General features: G+C 45.0%; 1 protein-coding gene across 1 annotated transcript in view; it reads left to right on the top strand.

Annotated features, from left to right (window-relative positions):
• ptprr (protein tyrosine phosphatase receptor type R) overlaps positions 1–15,417 on the top strand; it is a 26,575-nt gene extending 11,158 nt beyond the window's left edge. The window contains exons 5-14 of the mRNA XM_062518649.1: positions 644–854; positions 984–1,071; positions 6,291–6,480; positions 7,403–7,487; positions 9,531–9,610; positions 10,824–10,961; positions 11,535–11,645; positions 12,674–12,831; positions 13,206–13,319; positions 14,353–15,417. Coding sequence (XP_062374633.1) covers positions 644–854; positions 984–1,071; positions 6,291–6,480; positions 7,403–7,487; positions 9,531–9,610; positions 10,824–10,961; positions 11,535–11,645; positions 12,674–12,831; positions 13,206–13,319; positions 14,353–14,446 — 1,269 coding nt within the window. The 3' untranslated portion in view covers positions 14,447–15,417. The remainder of the gene's footprint in view (positions 1–643; positions 855–983; positions 1,072–6,290; positions 6,481–7,402; positions 7,488–9,530; positions 9,611–10,823; positions 10,962–11,534; positions 11,646–12,673; positions 12,832–13,205; positions 13,320–14,352) is intronic.
• Positions 15,418–18,222: the final 2,805 nt, after the last annotated feature.

The raw sequence follows: 18,222 nt of genomic DNA, 5'->3' as shown, positions 1-18,222 counted from the left end.
GCATGTCATCGCTGTACTGGCTTGCCCACACCATGCCCCTTGGCTCAGGTATGGAGTGCAGGCCACTGACAAATCTCTGGGGCAGGGTTCCAACTCCGTTGGTTGCAGAGGCATGTCTCGTCAAAGCAGTATTTCCACATCATGTTTGTTTCCTCGTCGTCATTCTGAGGTATGCCAAGAGAGACGCTGGAGTGTGATATCGGTCTAGAGGGGGCCGGATCGTGTTAGTTTACGTGACCAGAGGCTGATGAAAGCTCGCTGCAGTATCTACGTTTGTTTTATGAAAGGTCACTGGCCTTGAAAGTGGTTGGGAAACAGAGCCGCTTAAGTCATGTAATGTACTCAGAGTTCACCGTAGTGCTTTCATAGGTCAGTCATGTCTTTAGCTGTGGATGGTACTTGCATTACAGCTTTTGCATTAAGGTCTCTTTTAATTTGACTTGACACCACAAAGTGTGTGCATTGTGTAAGTCACATGCAGTAGTTGTAGTGTAAGTACTGTATAGTAACAAAATGTCAGAGAATGATACATGTTTAACATGAATTTGGTGTTTTGTCTCTTCCCTCTCAAATGGTCAGAGAATGATACGTGTTTAACTCGGTCTTGAACTTTGGTCTTCTGTCTCCTCTCTCTGTGTCTCAGGTTCTGTACAGGTTAAAGGAGAAGGTTGAATATTCCGACCGGCAGTTCAAGGAGCCGCCCCCGCCCAGCGTTCACTTGGCCCCCGTCCCCGTGCACCCAGCACCCCCGCGCCCCCTCCAGCCGCCTCCCCCTGCCCACCACCTCACCAGCGGCAGCAGCATGGTTCAGGCCGAGGCGGTCCCTAAACCTATAAGCACCGCCCCGCCGCCGTTTCGCCCGTCCAATCAGATCGTCTCCAACGTAGGCTACGCTGCCCCTGCGGCGTCCACGCCCGTCGTCACGCCCGTCGTCAAAAGCGCGCCGGCCTCCGGTCACGCTCACGAACCCGCCGGCCCGCCGCCCTGCGTCCCGCCCGCTGAGGTCAAGCCCTGCCTCTCGACAAACCCCTCCCCCTTCAGGATGAAGCCTGCAGCCGGTCTCCAGGAGAGGTGAGTTCTGAAGCATGGAGTGTGGGGGAATTTCCTGGGAATTTTTGGGTGGAATTTTTGAAAAATTTCACTCCAGACACTGCAGTCCCGTCTCCGATGAAGCTGCTATGTGGATGCCATGTGTTAATGCACTTCCCGACTTCACTGGCAGTTATAGTTTTACCGTGAGTTTTGTATATAGAGAAAGAAAGCCTTCCTTAAGCTTTCCTTTCAGAAAGATGTCCATGATTGATCCACTTGAATCCACATGATTGCCCCGTGAAGTAAGAGCATCATGAACTGAAGCCAGCTAGCTTTTATGGTTGACAGTGATGTGTGATACAGAGAAAAGCATTATGGGAAGTCCCATAAGAGATTTGAGTGCAGGCCTGGTGCCAGGATGAAGTGACTCAGGAGGCAGTTAAAAATAATGAGGGGGAGAAGATCATCCTACATGTGGCAATGTAGTGCCATTTTGTCTTGACGCGAACAATCCCTGCCTTATCTTTTTAATGTGACTCTGTGTAACGGCCATGACATGAAACAGGAATATTTAGGGCAGATTACCAGGTCATTAATGAAATGGATCTGTTGGTAGGTATAATGAAATTCATTCATTTGCTCTCCATTTATGAATGATTCTAACCACTGACAGACAACAATGTCAAAGTGATTAGATAAAACACCGGAAAAAAAGAAGAAAAACAATCAGAGAGGCTGACCCTGTCTTACCTGATTGGCTTCTGTCACTAGTGGAGCTAAAGTTGCAGTTGGGACATGCTGAGGCATGTTATCCATCCTTAATGCCTAAATGCTTTTCGGCTATGCTAACTTTTTAGCAAGCTAATAAGGCAATGCACAAATAGGATGATAGCATATGGTTCTGAAATAACAGTGCTATGTGTCAGAAGCATGTTTAAATTCTGCTTGGGCAATGGAAAAACAATCTTAAAATATTTTAAATATTTTATCTCAATATTTTGTTGTTTTTGTTTCGTTATCTTCTTATAGGATACATAACATTTTCACTGACATTGACATGTATTTTACATTTTAACTGGGGACAGAAAATGCAACTGAAGGGGCAACTGAGCTTCCTCTTGGCCCGTAATGGTGCCAGGCCTGCCAGAGAAGATCTGGTAAATGGGAGGGTTGGGAAATTATATGAGACATCAGAAATAACGCAATCTTAAACATTTTGTATTTCTGGAAAGCACCGGTTTGCTGTGAAGTAAGATTTTCAGTTTAGTTACATGTGACTCATTTTGCAGAACATCAGTTTTGTCATTGGCAAAAAACAAAGGAAACAATAATATGAAACATCGCCCTCTGGTGGTCTAAGCACACCATCGCCCCCATGAAGGCACAGTTGCCAACGTCAAAGGCCTCTCTGCCTTCCTTTGGCCACACAAGGTAAAAAAAAGTGGGTGCCCTCATTTCACGTTCACAATCCGCTGACCACCACGCCATTGCGTGGGACTGAACTATAAGTTTATCAAGGGTCAGTGTTTGGTTTGCTGTGCAGCTACGGGTGATAAGTATATCCTTCCTTCGCTGCTGATGTATCTAAAATGGATAGAAAAATCATTACGGTTTGTTTCCTCGTTAAACAATATACTTGGCATACACCCTCGCCCCGTCAGTTATCCATCATGGATATCCAGTGACCGGGTAACTTCACATTCTGTACATTGTGTACGTCGCCGTGCGCCATAACGCACGGTATCTCACAATAATTTATTCTGAGGCGGGGTCCTGGCCCGATGATTGGGTTTGAATGGAGGTCGTGGAATGTGACCCCGACACTTGCGTTGTTTGCTCAGCGTGGCAGGTGTGTGAAGGAGCGTACGTGTGGAGCGAGGAGTAGGCCGCCTCCACTCCGCCTCCGAGGTGAGACAGGACGCCTTCGCGCTCCCGTGTCAACACTGGAGGGATGTCCAACAATCATCTCAGTGTTTACCAGAGGGAGGGAGGTGTGTGTGTGTGTGTGTGTTTTAGAGGGTGAGTGTGTATATGTGTGTGTGTGTGTGTGTGTTTTGGTGAGTGACTGTGTGTGTGTGTGTGTGTGTGGTGGGTGGTGGATGGTGGGGGCTAGGGGTGGGAACACAGGAAGAGATGATCTAGAACTTTTTTTATGAAGAAAAAAAAATGAAGAAATGGCTCGCCAAGTCAAGGCACAATGGAGGCTTCTGAAGTCACCGGGGGACAGTGGCTATCGAAGCCAGGACCAAGGAGGGAGGCGGCGAAGAGCCGTCGCTTAGCGCTAAACTAACTCCACTGGTCCGCAGTCCAAAACGCCTCTTTTCAACCTGTGCCACAATAGCTTGGGGATTTAGCCACAAAGCACAAAGAACGTTGGTTGAACACAAGTTTCTTGACGTTAGAACCAAAGCAACAGTTGTGTTGAGTACTTTCTTTGGAATTAGTCCAGTTCAGGACTGATTGACTTTAGAAAGTTGATTTTATTGTTGGCTGGAGAACACTGTGCCTGAGTCTACTGAGCACACAGAGATTTCGGTGCCTTTTTAGCCCCGACTCTAAACAAGACTGATTTATGATTCTCCTCACAATGTCATGATTATCCACCCATTATGTGTTCTCTGGCTCACTTAATCAGAATAAATCAAATAAATGCGTGACTACTGGGGGGGAGAACTGCCCAAAAGTGAACATGAGGAGGAGGACATCATGTTCTGCTGTCTGGCGGGGGCATCAGCTGTCCCTGAATAATCTGCCAATTTGCTATCTGTCTGGCAACATCCAGAGATGTTCTATGGCGTGACCGGTACTGGTACCTCTCGTAGGACTTGTCTACAGTGTAGGCTACTGCAGACGCTCCTGTTATCTCTCAGCTCCAAAGCCCCCCCCCCCACCCCTCGTGCAGAGCCAGACAAAAAGGGAAAGGCGGGAGCAGGGATGTGTCAGCTGACATCCTGTGCAGGATATGGCTGACTTCCTGCCGTGCCTCGCCGCTGATTGCGAGAGGATGATGCTCCGGGGCAGAGCCCCCCCTGATTGGTTCACGCCAGTAACGACTGGCTTGTATCCTTCGCCTGCTGAAGGGATATGGTTTTTTTGTGGTCCAGACTGAAACTGAGTGACAGGTGGAGTGTGTGTTTGTGTGTGTGTGTGTGTGTGTGTGTGTGTGTGTGTGTGTGTGTGTGTGTTTGTGTGTGTACTGTATGTGTGTGTGTGGGTGGGGGTTAAATATGAGGTTTGATCAAAATGGCCTGCAGACATGGAGTCTGAACAGGTTTCATTCTCAACACGGTGTCGGATTAAAATCCAGTAAGCAAGAAAAAAATGCCCCTTGCCGTCCGCAAAGAGAGTGCGTTTTAGTGGCAAGCATTGATAATAAGTGCACATATTCACTAGTGCAATACAGTTTCCACCTCCCTCTGAACTGACCTTACATGCACATGCACTTTTATCTATTAATTTATCTATTTATTGATACGGCACCTGCCACTTCGGCACTCAATGTTGCTTTTATCCTTTAGTGCATATTGCACTGTGTTCGTTTTTTTATTCTATTCTATGGCTTTATACCGGGTCCTGAGAACTAATTTTGAACCACAAACATGTAAATGTGAACTGGTTTGACAATAAAGTTCCTTGAATCCTTGAATCCTAATAGATAAAGTTCATTATCGCAGCAGCGGGACTATAGCGGGCATTCTATAGCACTGATATCGAGCGCATTGTGCACGGTTGGCGAGTTTGTTTCAGATAGACGGTGGAGTGGTTTGGGTGGAGTTACTGTAGCACAGACCTGAACCAACATAGACAGCCATGTTTAAAAACTGCAGATTGAGGCTGACAAAACAACCCTGGAAGTCTTGTCCTGTGGACGTGCAGAGTCTCTTGCCCACTGACAGCTGAAGGGGACGGAGTTTGGTCTCCCTGATGAGGTCCTTGATTGAGCTATTTTCTTGATTAAAGGTTGGGTACGGAATTAGCAAAACGGACGGCAGAGTTTGAACATATACAACCTCAAGTCCCGCCCTCCATGCACGAGCGACAATTCAAATGCGCAGCGCGAGAGCGAGCCAGGCTAAATGAAATGCCAGCCTGGCGTCTACAGCACTATGAGCTCTAGTCTCCATACAATCACTCACATCAACTTCCCCAATTACATTCTTTATTCACCTCCAAAGGGTTGTAGTACATATGGTTCAGTAGCCATAGGTGTGTATATTTGAACAGAATCTGGTTTGATCTTACCAGGGCGATCATCTCCTGAAATATCCGAGTTTAGTGCTGGCCCGTTGGTTCGCCTATTCCACTGTAGCTCCAAGCTGTTAAGTTTCGATTTCATGTTTACAGCACTCTTCGTGTCACGGTAAAATGTAATTTTTGCTACATAGCTTATTTATTGCGTGGGTGACTGAGTTTCCGTAGGTATCCGCTGCCTTAGTTAGTTTGTATAGAAATGAAGTGACACATACAACAAGAGGGGAACATGGACGTGCAGCAGCAGGCAGTTGGTTTCGTTTCAGCACTGACTCGCGGTCACCAGCTTTCGAAAGGGTCGCGCGCGGTGGGGAGGAGGAAGAGGAGTAAGACGTTAGATTGACTAACGAGCTGTGAAATGATGGTATGGGGTGAGGAATTCTATTGGCTGGAGTTTTTCGAGCCCTGCCCGTTCCGCAGATGATTGACGTGTTTAATTTCCATTTCAGTGCTTCCAACTTAGTGGCTATAAGTGGGTTAGGAATAGGATTTCAAGTGATTTTGCAAAAATGGCCAACAAAGCTCATTCCATACCCTACCTTTAAACTCTGATCTTTGTATTTGTAGTGAAATCTAAAATTAAATGGCACTATATTGTTCTTTTGTAAGTTATTCAAAAAAACTCTGAGTGAAAGGCATAGAGCAGATACAGTTAGGGTTATATGAATAAAAATATCATGGTGAAAGTCCTAAATGTTTCTCTTTTTTCAACTACCACTTTGATATGGAAGTACAGCTTATGGCTTGAATCGTTTTTCTTCTAATTTGCATGAGCAATATAGACTGTGAACTAATCAACCATACGTTTCATTTGTTAATTCTTGATAACAATGTCCCATTTCAGCAAGACAAGTTTTGTTTTCAATGATGCATTTTCTACCGTCAAATAGTTTTTCCAAGACCAGCTGTCAATCAAACTTGTATGGGTTGCGCTGCTCACACGATTTCAATTGACATGACTGGGATCTCATGACTTATGCTCGTGTTGTATGTGCTTGTGGTTGCAGGAGAGGCTCGAACGTGTCCCTGGTGTTGGACATGAGCTCTCTGGGCGCGGTGGAGCCGCTCAACTGCGGCGTGAACACGCCCCGCGAGAGCGCCGCCCAGGAGTACCTGCAGTCGGCCGGACGCACGCTCACGCGCCCGCAGCTCCGCAACACCGTGCTGAACATGCCCACGCTGCACGCCGAGTTCGCCGTGAGTCACACACGCACGCACGCACGCACGCACGCACGCATCGGAGCACGCATGCCCACACGCACACACATGTTCACTCACACACATGCATGTGTGTGTGTGTGTGTGTACACAAATGTATTTGCATAAGCTTATGCACATGTCTGTACACACAGCACAAATATGTGTACAGACATATGCATATGCTTACAAGTGGAAGTTCATAGTGTTAGCTGTGTTAGTCACCTAACACACACACACACACACACACACACACAGACACACGCACACGCACACGCACACACACACACACACACACACACACACACACACACACACACACACAAACACACACACACACACACACACACAAACGCGCACACACACACACACACACACACACACACACACACACACACACACACACACACACACACACACACACACACACACACACTCTCTCGTTTTGGCAGAGGTATTGTTCTAGGTGGCACAGGTGCAATAGCACATGGTGATCAGACATTGTGATTGGTGCATGTTGAGCATGAAACAGCAGCAGCTGTTTTTCCACCTCTCCCTCTCACATCAGATCGACGATTTCGCTCGTCACCCACCCCCGTCAGGAGCCTCGCAGCACATCTCAGCGACATGTCTGCGTCTCAGCGCAGCACACACACACACACACACCCTGTAGCGATATGTGACACATTGACAGTCGGGTTCCGGGTTTTTTTTTTTTGTCTGTGTGTGCGTGATGATTGTGGGTAATGATCTGTAAGTCGTGAGTCATTTGGAAGTGTGGTAGTTTGCCGGTTTGCGCCGTTTCAAACACGACTGGCTCATTTCACCCCCTTGAGGGAGAGTCGTTAGGTAATCCTGATGATCTGTCATGATCTGTTCCTCTTCAACGTCATCTATAATGTCACCTGTCTTATTGTTCCAGGAGATCCCCATGAACTTTGTGGATCCGAAAGACTTGGACATCCCCAGCCACGGCACCAAGAACCGATACAAGACCATTTTGCCAAGTTAGTAACCTCTCACACCTCTTCATCCTCCTCCTTAGCGATAACTGTTGATTTATTTGTTGTTTTATTGCTACGGTCGCTGTTGCATGCCAAGCGCCTCGGCCTGACAGGTCCGGAGCTTGAGTGGTCTCGGGCAGACAGTATAGCTTGTCGCTGTGCATTAGCGCCGCCCGACTTACTTTGCCAGTTGTCAGTGCCAGAGAAAGTCAACATGTCAGGCCCGATTAGCGTCAGCTAACAGCTGACAGGGGCCTGGCACACTGCTGTGTGTCCCACAGTGATACACTGGAGCCCTCTTGCCCTCCGAGACTTGCTGACAAGGAGGGATAGACCAGGAGAGAGGGGGTTACGCTCGTAGTTGTGTCGAGCTGAACACTTGGCGCTTTGTGACCATTATTGTAAGCACCGCTGTGGTTGGTGATAAAAGAGCCCCAGAGTCTTGGTGATACGGCACATTGTTCTACCACTTAAGCACGGAGTTCCAGAAGCTTTTTGTCATGAAACACACTCGTGTTGGATTTTTCTAAAAACCATGGGGAAGACAAGGAACACATACATGCACTGATGAAAATGCTTTTCGTTTTTGAAAAATTCTCATTTCTGCGAATTTTTGAAAATGTATAGATTTATAGCTATGGATAAGTATCCGCTAAATGAAAAGGATGCACCAGGAAGATTTATCCCCGCAAGACAGCCTTGGCCACATGGCCGAGAGATACAGTAAGTGTCTTGTTGGAACAGCAAGAGTAGCAAAGAAGTGACCGGAAGGGTCCGAACTTGACACGGCGGTGCTAATCTTGAGGTTAAGGTGTCACACAGTCGTCGGGTCACTCCAAGGGTTGAGGTAAACAGGGAAGTGCATTTGATCTTAAGGAAGGTGGAGTCAGTGACCCGCCCTGCCGAAGCTCCGCCGTCCAATCCAGCGTCGATCTGGCTCGATGGGGGAGGAGCTTCATCTCCCTCTCTCTCTTTTTTGAAGTGAAGGTAGAGGCGCAGGGGTTAACGAGCTCACTGTGAACTGGGCTTTCCCTTTGGCCTTTTCGCGCTGGCTCGAGAACAATACAACACAATTAAGGTCCGAGAGCTGAACAGTCTGTTCCCAGCGCCGTGCCAAACTTCTCGGGACACGGCACGGCGTTGCGTAACCCCCCTGCTGTCTGCCCAGCTCCTGATTGGCTGTTATCAGCTTCCGTTCCGCAGCGGCCAGTGTTTCTTCAGAGCAAGAACGGGAAGGGAAGAGATGGGAAGAGAGGCTTAGTTATCAATATGTGTGTGTTTGTGTGTGTGTGTGTGTGGGGGGGGGGGGTCAGTGGGGTGGGTGTTCCTTCCGTCCAAGGTGGGACTTGTGAGTTGGACCGAAACGTCTCGGAGGTTGACCAGGCCTCGGCAAAAGCTCAGACCTTTAACAAAGAACAATTAAAAAGATGTAGAGTTTTAATTCGGCTCGATACAAATTGAGGAGACAAGCCATCTTCGTCTCCCACAGGAGCACTTTTTCAGAAGAACATCCAGACTGACAGCCGCGCTCCTCTTTAATGAGAGCGGAGGTATATTTAAACCTTGTGAGTCATAAAAGTTTTGGAACGTGGATAACGATGATGGAGGTGGTGATGATGATGATGATGATGATTCACTCGTTCATAGAAATGAAGCCAGCGCAGAGTGGGAGGACGATATGGCGTTAAAAAAAGAGAGTGTGAAAAGATGAAGTAGCTCAGCCACATATCAGCCAACAGAGAGTGGGTGTTGTGCTTTAGCCCTGGCCTAGGTGTAGTCATCGACAAAAATACCCAGTTCTGTGTCTGAAGTCTGAAAACATGCCTTTACAACCTCACAGCAAGGCCTTGGGAGAAAAGGTCGTCACAGGGCGAAAAGGTTTTCATTTGAAAGTGTAAACAATCACTCACTCCCCGAGTCCCCGGCAACATCTTTCTGGGTGGGTTTTTTTCCTTGTTTTGGTGCTTATTCTGGTCTCTCTCTCCCTCTCTCTTTCTCTCTGTCTTCCTCTCTCTCTCTCTCTCTCTCTCTGTCTCTGTCTCTCAGACCCACATTCCAGGGTGATCCTGAAGGCCAAGAACTCTTACGATCCACTCGGCAGCTACATCAATGCCAACTTCATCAGGGTGAGTCCCATCTTTGTGTTCAACCAACGTGCTGCATCTCCATATTTCACTGCAAAAGGCTTCTTCATGTTGTTGAGGGCTTGATTCATTGCAGGGGCCTGGTAACAATGAAATGAAATAAACATTAGGGGTTTAAAAAAAAAAAAAAAAAAAAAGCGTCTTCCTTATCGGGTTATAGATCTTGGGAAGAATGTTGAGACCATTGTTTGTTTTGCTTCCATATAAGTCCATCGAAGAAACAAGGGGGGCTAAGGGGTGGGGTGGCTAAGGGGTGGGGTGGCTGACTGTGAGGTGGATAGGCTTGGGGCGGAGGTGGGGTGGCTGACTGTGAGGTGGAGGCTTGGGGCGGAGGTGGGGTGGATGGGGGCCCGGTAGCAAAGGAACAAGTGAACTCACTTCTTATGGCCCGTCGGACCTCGCATACAATAGGGCGGCTTCCTGCGGCAGGAAGTTTAAGAGTTAGTTTTCTCTTTCACGTCCACCACCACCGTGAGGCCTCCCTCGACAGTTCTAACACCCTGGCCTTGCATACATACACAATCACATCCTCGACATCTCACCACCCTCACACACACACATGCACGCACGCACACACACACACACACACACACACACACACACACACACACACACACACACACACACACACACACACACACACACACAGCAGCACCTCGATCTCTGACCCCTGAAGAATCTTAGGTGGCCATGGCTACACTTGTACACAGGCAGTACAAATGAACTTTGGGTGATATGACTTACTCAACCATTGTTTAGACAGCCATTTCCATCTCATTTGTCATACCTTGATGAACATAAATGCTAGCAGAGGTCCTTCTGAGATCTGCCTGTAGATTTGCCCATAGAGTGTCTAAAAACGCTAACATGCGCATGTAGACAGAGATCATTTTAGTTTTTAAATGCTCTTTAAAAAATAAATCAATCAATAAATAACCTTGTTCATATGGACAAGGCCTAATACTGATCTGACATACAGTAGACTATATTTACATGATTAATCTTTTCATAGCTATGCAGGACTTACCATATTTCTCCTAAGCGCTGAGTTTCTGTTAAATACGGTTGATTTGCATTTACACAATGTGTTTTTCTCTTAGCCATTTTTTAAAAAAAAACAGTCGAGGCAGTCACAGTTCAGCTATTTTTGTATCCACCTCACCCATTACCTCATTTGTCTTTGTTTACTTTTCAGGGTTACCTCGGAGATGAGAAAGCGTACATCGCCACCCAAGGTCCGATGATCAACACGGTGAACGACTTCTGGCAGATGGCCTGGCAAGAGGACTGCCCCGTCATTGTCATGATCACCAAACTCAAGGAGAAAAACGAGGTGACGATCTGTCATGGGCTGATAGGCTGTTACCCAGAAAAAAACCTCACCGACAACTGAGATACTTTGTCACGACACAGCTGTTGAATTGATTATCTTAAGCTGCTGGCAATGAATTGATTGAGCTCATTATGTGAGTCATGGCTCCTTAAATAATTTGAGTAAACTTGAGTAGCAGTAGAGACGACACACTCCAGTAAGCCTCCAGAGTCTTCCATCCTTAGAGCACCTCCTCAGTTCAGTACAATTACTCCTCCAGAAACTGCTGAAAAATTAATTTAACACTTTGGAACTATCTGTAATACATCAATTTGCTGTGTGACACCTTAAATAGATTATTTTGCATGAATGTATTAATGTATCAATTAATGTTGATTAATAGCAAGTGCCATAACTTCATTAATAGGCCTTTCCATTCAGTCATTTAATCATCCATTCACTGACTTAATCATTACTTTAATTCAATCATCTTGATTCACTGCATTCATTAGTGAGTGGTCAGTCCCTCTATTCCCTGGCTGGGTCTGGTCTGGTCTGGTCTGGTCACTAATGCCGCCCTGGTTTCCTCTGCAGAAATGTGTGCTGTACTGGCCGGAGAGGAGAGGCATCTACGGCAAAACGGAGGTGCTGGTTAACAGTGTCCGGGAAAGTGACCATTACACCGTGCGCAGCCTCACGCTGAAGGTAAAAGACTTAGTCTGGCATGATGACCCCCAGCTGTGCAGAGTTACACAGTTCACATTTAATTAATGTTTTTTTCACCAGTAGCCTACTTATGTTTACAAGATGCAGACTTCAAAAGATATATTCATATATATTCATATATATTCATTCATGCAGACTTCGACAGATATATTCATAGTGTGTTTTTTTATACAGTTTGAAGACCTTTGAAAATAATTTTGTAAGGTTGTGTTTACACTTTATTTACATAAAAAAAATAGTTTATTTACATTCACTTCACTCTGATTTTCTTATTTCTGAGGACTTCTAGATTATAACCATATGTGTCACTTTTGCATGGATGTTTTCAGTTAGACAAAAAACTGAAAAATCTAAAGTTGTAGTAAACTGCCTCAGAGTGTCTGAAAGGCCTCAGACCTGGAAGTGTTAAAGGTGCTCTAAGCAATGTTAGGCAGTTTCTGAGATAAAACATTATTTGCCACATACAGCAAACGTCTCCTCACTATTTGCTAGCTGCCTGTCCCCTGTAAAAAACATGGTCTCTGTGGACAGCCCAGGCTCCAAAAACATCAACAACAACAGCCTAGTGCAGCCTGGACCATGAAACATAACAAACTGTTCCAGCCAATCACCGATGCGTTCATGTCAGTTTCAATAGTACAGGAAGGAGCGGGAGTAAGGGTCGAGCTAGCCCCCTGCTTTGTTTGAAACGTCAACAGCAGTGACATTACGCAATCATGCTTGGAGAACCTTTAATCAGTTTGTTCTAAGGGCTTTCTTTGGTTCTAGCTTTCTGTTATTATCTGTGTATGAATCCCACCCAGTTTCAGTGTAAAACTCACTGATTTAAGTTGAGGGTTCCTTTCAGTCGGAGCTCGTTTCTTTTGTTGTTTTTTCGGCACCATTTCTGTTCATGCGCTTTCATTGTTTACGTTCCATGTTTGCGTGCCTGTCCCTCTCCCCCTCACACACTCATTGCATTATTTTCTCCTCTGTCTGTGTGTGTGTGTGTGTGTGTGTGACCGCAGCAAGCAGGGCAGAGTCGCTCGTTGGAGCACTACTGGTACACGTCGTGGCCTGACCACAAGACCCCCGACAGCGCCCAGCCCCTGCTGCAGCTCATGGCGGACGTGGAGGAGGACCGGTTGGCCAGCGGCACCCGAGGCCCCGTTATCGTCCACTGCAGGTACTTCACCGGTTACAGCTAGCCAGCGCGTTTTGACCACCAGTGCTCATCTGTTGTTTTGAATAAGTCATATTTCCCATAAGAATTTCTTTAGTCACTGTCAAAATGTTTTTGGAACATTACACACGTGTTAACTCAGGCATAAGCCAAAAAATGGCTTTGTGGTGTCTTGGGATATTGAAATATTTTATTTAAGCTACAAATTCATCAAACAATTGATAGAAATTCATCAAACAATAAAGTGAAATCAACCTGTCAATTCCCACCAGGGTAGCCCTGCTATCATAAATCAAACGGTTGAAATTGTCACTTCATAACTTTGCAGCCATTTTGTTGTTTGGTATAACATGTAGTACCTGTGCATTATCTTCCAGCGCTGGTATTGGTCGCACGGGATGCTTCATTGCCACAACCATTGGCTGTCGTCAACTGCAAATGGAGGGCAGTGTGGATGTCTTGGGGATCGTGTGCCAACTCCGATCAGACAGGTACTGTAGGAGAGAAACTAGACACCTTAGAGTGAAATAACTAAAACACACTGCATTTACAGACTTTTTATCGAGAGGACATGGCCTGACGTACCAAACTCAATTCTATTCAGAATTGTAGTCCAGAACTGGAGCATTGGGACGTTGTTCTATGTTATAAACTGACACAAGGGAAAATCCCTCTGCACACAATTGGATAGACCTAACCAATCAGAGCAACACCATAACCTACTATGAATCCCGTAGGGACAACAGCCAAAACATCCCTCTTCTCGACAAATGCCTTAATCACTGTGTTTCATTTGTTTTATAAAAGTTATTGTGCTGTCAATATCTTGTACAATAGACACAATAGGGACATCTAAATGTCTAGCTTCTCTAGAAGAACAGGCTTTTCACTGTAAACAAATTCAGGTTACGTGAATGAATATGTACCGTTGTTCATCTGTCCATCACTGTATTAAGCCCGGCCGGATGATTTGATTGGTTGGCTGATTTTCATACGAGCACAGACGCTTTTCAATGGAGCCAGGTCAGGCCAGACCAAATTTTCCGACCTCAAATTTTGCGGCCGGGGTTAAACTCGGTCTAGCTTCCAGGCTAGAGAAGGAAACTCAATTCACCCTCAATAAAAAGTCAATAAATGCAGTTTGTGGATGCTAATGATGTCAGTGAGTGCCCCCCTTGTAAATGTCCTAATCATATTGTGATTCGAAAAGCAGTTTTACCTCTGTGCATTATATTTATCTGTGAAGTAACCCCCCCCCCCAACCCCCCATATCAACCCCTCCTTGGACAATCCCATGGCCCCCACACCCACTAAAGCAAATGTTAGGGTATGAAAGGACTACATGGGCTGGGTTAAGTGACTGACTAAATGCCAGCATTGTTGAAAGGTCTGCAGGAAGCGGCTGCCATTTCATAATCAAGATGCCCCTTGGGGGAGATCCCGCTGATTGCTGTGTTTCTTCTTCTTCTTCTTCTTCTTCTTCCACCACCTCTTCCTCTCCTTCTCCTCCTCTTCCTCCTGCAGGGGTGGCATGATTCAGACAGGGGAGCAGTACGAGTTTGTCCACCACGCCCTGTGCCTGTACGAGAGCCGCCTGTCCGCCGACGCAGGCCAATGAAAGGGCAACCCCCCACCTCCTTCACAGGAAGTCTTTGCTCCTATGCGCCATGTTGACCTGGAAGTTGAAAACCTCAATGGGGGCGGTCACCATTTTTGATGCGACCCCTGGAAGAGAACCTTAGCGGTCTGTTCAGGGAGGACAGAAAGAGAGTTTTCGGAGCAATCTTTTCTGGCGGCGGCAGTGTGAAGTTTTTTTTTTCTGGGTGGGGTGTTTCTGGACCCAGTGCTGTGTGTTGTAGAAAAAGACAGTGGAGAAGCAGAAGGGAGAGATTCCGTCAGACTGATTGACTCTTTCATATTATTATTTTTTTCATGTGGCTGAATGTAACGTATCAATCTCGTCTCTGCAACTCTCTCTCTCTCTCTCTCTCTCTCTCTCTTGTCGCCAGCAGCTCCTCCTCTTGCCTCTGAGATCTTTTTGTGCGCAACCTGCCTTCAGTCCTGTCTGACCTCAACTGCACGGCAACAAGCTGTGTACTTTGAGCCAGACCTTCTGGTTGACATTCTTTTCACGGACGAGACATGGTTCATGGTTTTGTCAAGTGGTATTTTTATGCAGAACCGTAGTGTGTCTGTGTGTGTGTGTGTGTGTGGGGGGGGGGGGGTCTCCTCAAATTAGTCCCTACACTGCTGGTCTCCATCTTAAGACTGTTAACAAATATGATGTGGGATGGAGACTGTGTATGTGGTCGACTCATTACAATACAATTCTGTTGCCATATTCTTTTAGGAAAAAGCCAATTTCATTTCATGGAGAGTCTGAGCCACGAGTGAGCTAGACACTTTGTTGGACCAACGAGACACACTGCACGCTTGGAAATTTCACAGTGTTATTCGGTTTGAGCCAGAGTTTGCCAATCCCAATTTTATGTTCCCAATTTCATGATGTTTCGCTCAAGGCCTCACCTTAGAAGCAGTGGTGATGTTGATAATGGATGGTGGATGCAGACGAAAACACTTTAAAAACACCTCTTCTACCTAAATTTACATATAAAATAACCCCTTTCAATGGCAATAGTTAGATAATGTAGTAGGTCAATAAACAAATATCTAAATGTTTTTGCTCCTGTAACCTGGTTACAAAAGCATGCAATGTTACAAAAGAGAGTTTTAAATGCAATTTACCTAAAAAAAATTCCATCACCTGTACATGAGCAATTTTTGATGAATAACACATCAAAGGTGCAGTCTTAATATATAAAATATAGTTTATATGTTTGTTTATGAACTGTATTCATGTAAAGCTAACATGATTATTTTTGTACAACATGAGTGGACTTTTAGTTTTGATACCCTGGATTCTATTGAAGTGTGCAGGGCATTAATACAGATCTCCCTGCGTACACATACACACTCTCTGTAAACACCAGGAAACGAGGCATCGACTAAGCTGACTTTTCAATGGTGCAGCTTATAACTATCATAGACAGGACCTCTGTTTGACATCAGAACCCCACAGTTGACTTTATGTTCGTATCACTACGCCACCTTTGAAACTGAAAGATGTAAGTACTCCTATAGATTTATATACAATATTAAAACCAAATAGGGTGTCTGCCCTGCTGTTGATTATGGATACACAATCAAAATGGAAGATGGTCAGACATACTCAATCAAAAATTAGCCCTGTGTTCTATGTGTGTGGCATTCTTGAAATATGTTAATAATGACAAAATATGTATTTTCATCTGAGGACATGATATCTCTAGCTCGAAGTTCCGTGCTACCTATTAATGTTGTTTTCATGTTCTTTTACTGTACTGTGTAAAAGTACCGTATGTACATATGAAAGTGCTATTAACTATGTGGCCACATGGTCATGCCACATAAAAAATCTTGCTGCTTCTACTGCAAGTGTTCAATCTGTCAGTTGTGTGTGTGTCGGGGAGGATCAACGATTGTTGTGTGACAATGAAATCTTTAAGGACATTTTTTTGTATGTGTGCTGATTTTTTATCAATATTATTTGTGATACAAAGGTTTTGAAAAAACAACTATATTTGTCTATTTATATTAGATATGTGTAGCAGGTAAAATGCACAATGCCTCTTAATTGGTCTGTATCAATGGTCATGTCAGTGCATATTGTTTACTGTTTGTAGCGACTATCCACTATGTGGGACTTAGTGGTCATAAAAACCAGACAATGAGTTGTTTTTCCTATATATTACTAATCAACATGAATGTTGTGATTAGATGACTGTTCAGCATAACCACAATAGTAAGTAAGTAAACGTATATACAGACATATATACTCGAAAATGTACATAATATGTAATGCCTATATTATGGTTTGAGGAAGTCTTTAAGGAAAGCCATCAAAGCTGAAAAAAAATGGCGGATGAAGACTTCCTTTGGAATTTTCGGGATATTACTCTCTCTTTCTATCTCTCTCTCTCTCTCTTGCTCTCTTTGTCTCTGATTCTCTCTCTCTTTCTCTGTGAAATAGCAATTATTATGAACTTCCCCTCCTCCAATAGCACACAACCCCAGGACTCCAGTGACTACACACGCGAGTGGCACATCAGAGTGTGTGTGGCTGACGGACATAGCCAGAGCCATGTGATAGGTGAACATTAGTTATCCAAGCCATACTACCAACCGATGCTTTCTGATTCAAATGTAACACACAATACTTTTGTCCTCTGAGAAAAAAGAAACTCTGATTATTACCACTCTGTACAAGTGATTCGTGATGAAGTGTTTCTTTTGGATAGAGCGGGCAAATGGTTGTTATGCCAACACAATCTGCCCTGTACTGATACCTACAATGTTGACTTTATAGTCCAAACTGCCAATAAACTGATCTTGTTTAAACAAACCATGATGTGATCATATTGTTGTCTTTTTTTGCCTAATTCTCAATCAACTACAGTTAACGGTGCTGTGCTGTTTTGTTATGTTGGGCAAAATCTTTTCAAACATTTCTTGATGAAATGAATCATGATCATGATCTTCCAAGCACTCTCACAAAACGTGACTCCCCAATCCCTCTCTGCACACATCAGAACTGATGCTCATGTACAAACACATGCAAAAAAAAAAAAAAAAAACACAAACAAAAACCAAAAAAACAAACAAGAGGTCTTGAGTGACAGATTGAGATGTTTGGGGCATTTCTTCCCTCCATTTATGCACATCCTGTCTCATTGTCACTCTGCCACTCCATTTGTTCAACATTACCTCACGTGCCAGACACGCCAGAAACATTTCACGGGGGGGGGGGGGTGGGGTGGGGAGGGGTGACTCAGTACACAGACATCTACGATGACATAACACATCAGACACACTGTACACAATGATTTTATGGTGATTAATATTTACTCAACTCATTTTAAACCCCTTTTGAGTTTCAATTCACTACCACTTCTTTGTGAGAATAGAAAATTGAGATAAAAGGGGAGAGATAAAGAGAGAGAGAGAGAGAGAGAGAGAGAGAGAGAGAGAGTGAGTGAGTGAGAGGCAGAGAGCAGGAAGGAAAGAGGGTGGGCAGTCTAAAAGTAGTTAGGATGGTCTTTCTGTTGGGAAAAGTGGTATGAGTTCTACCACCGACGGCAAGAGACTAGCGCGTCGATTATTTGGATATACAACATCTAAATGAAAAAGAACAGAACTTCGGAGGAAAACTCTTCAGAGAATCGATCGGAACCACAGTCTTGCTTCCTTTGTAGTGCTCTGGGTCAGGCTTTGAGACAAAGGCCCAACGTAAACGACAGTGACTACGAGAAAATGCACAGAGGACCTCAGCATCTTTCTTTGCAGGATTAGAGAGAA

The sequence above is a fragment of the Sardina pilchardus genome, chromosome 17 (genome assembly GCF_963854185.1).
Source record: "Sardina pilchardus chromosome 17, fSarPil1.1, whole genome shotgun sequence".
Classification (NCBI taxonomy): domain Eukaryota; kingdom Metazoa; phylum Chordata; class Actinopteri; order Clupeiformes; family Clupeidae; genus Sardina; species Sardina pilchardus.
The sequence above is the reverse complement of the archived record's forward strand: the minus strand, read 5'-3'. Positions and strand labels throughout refer to the sequence as shown.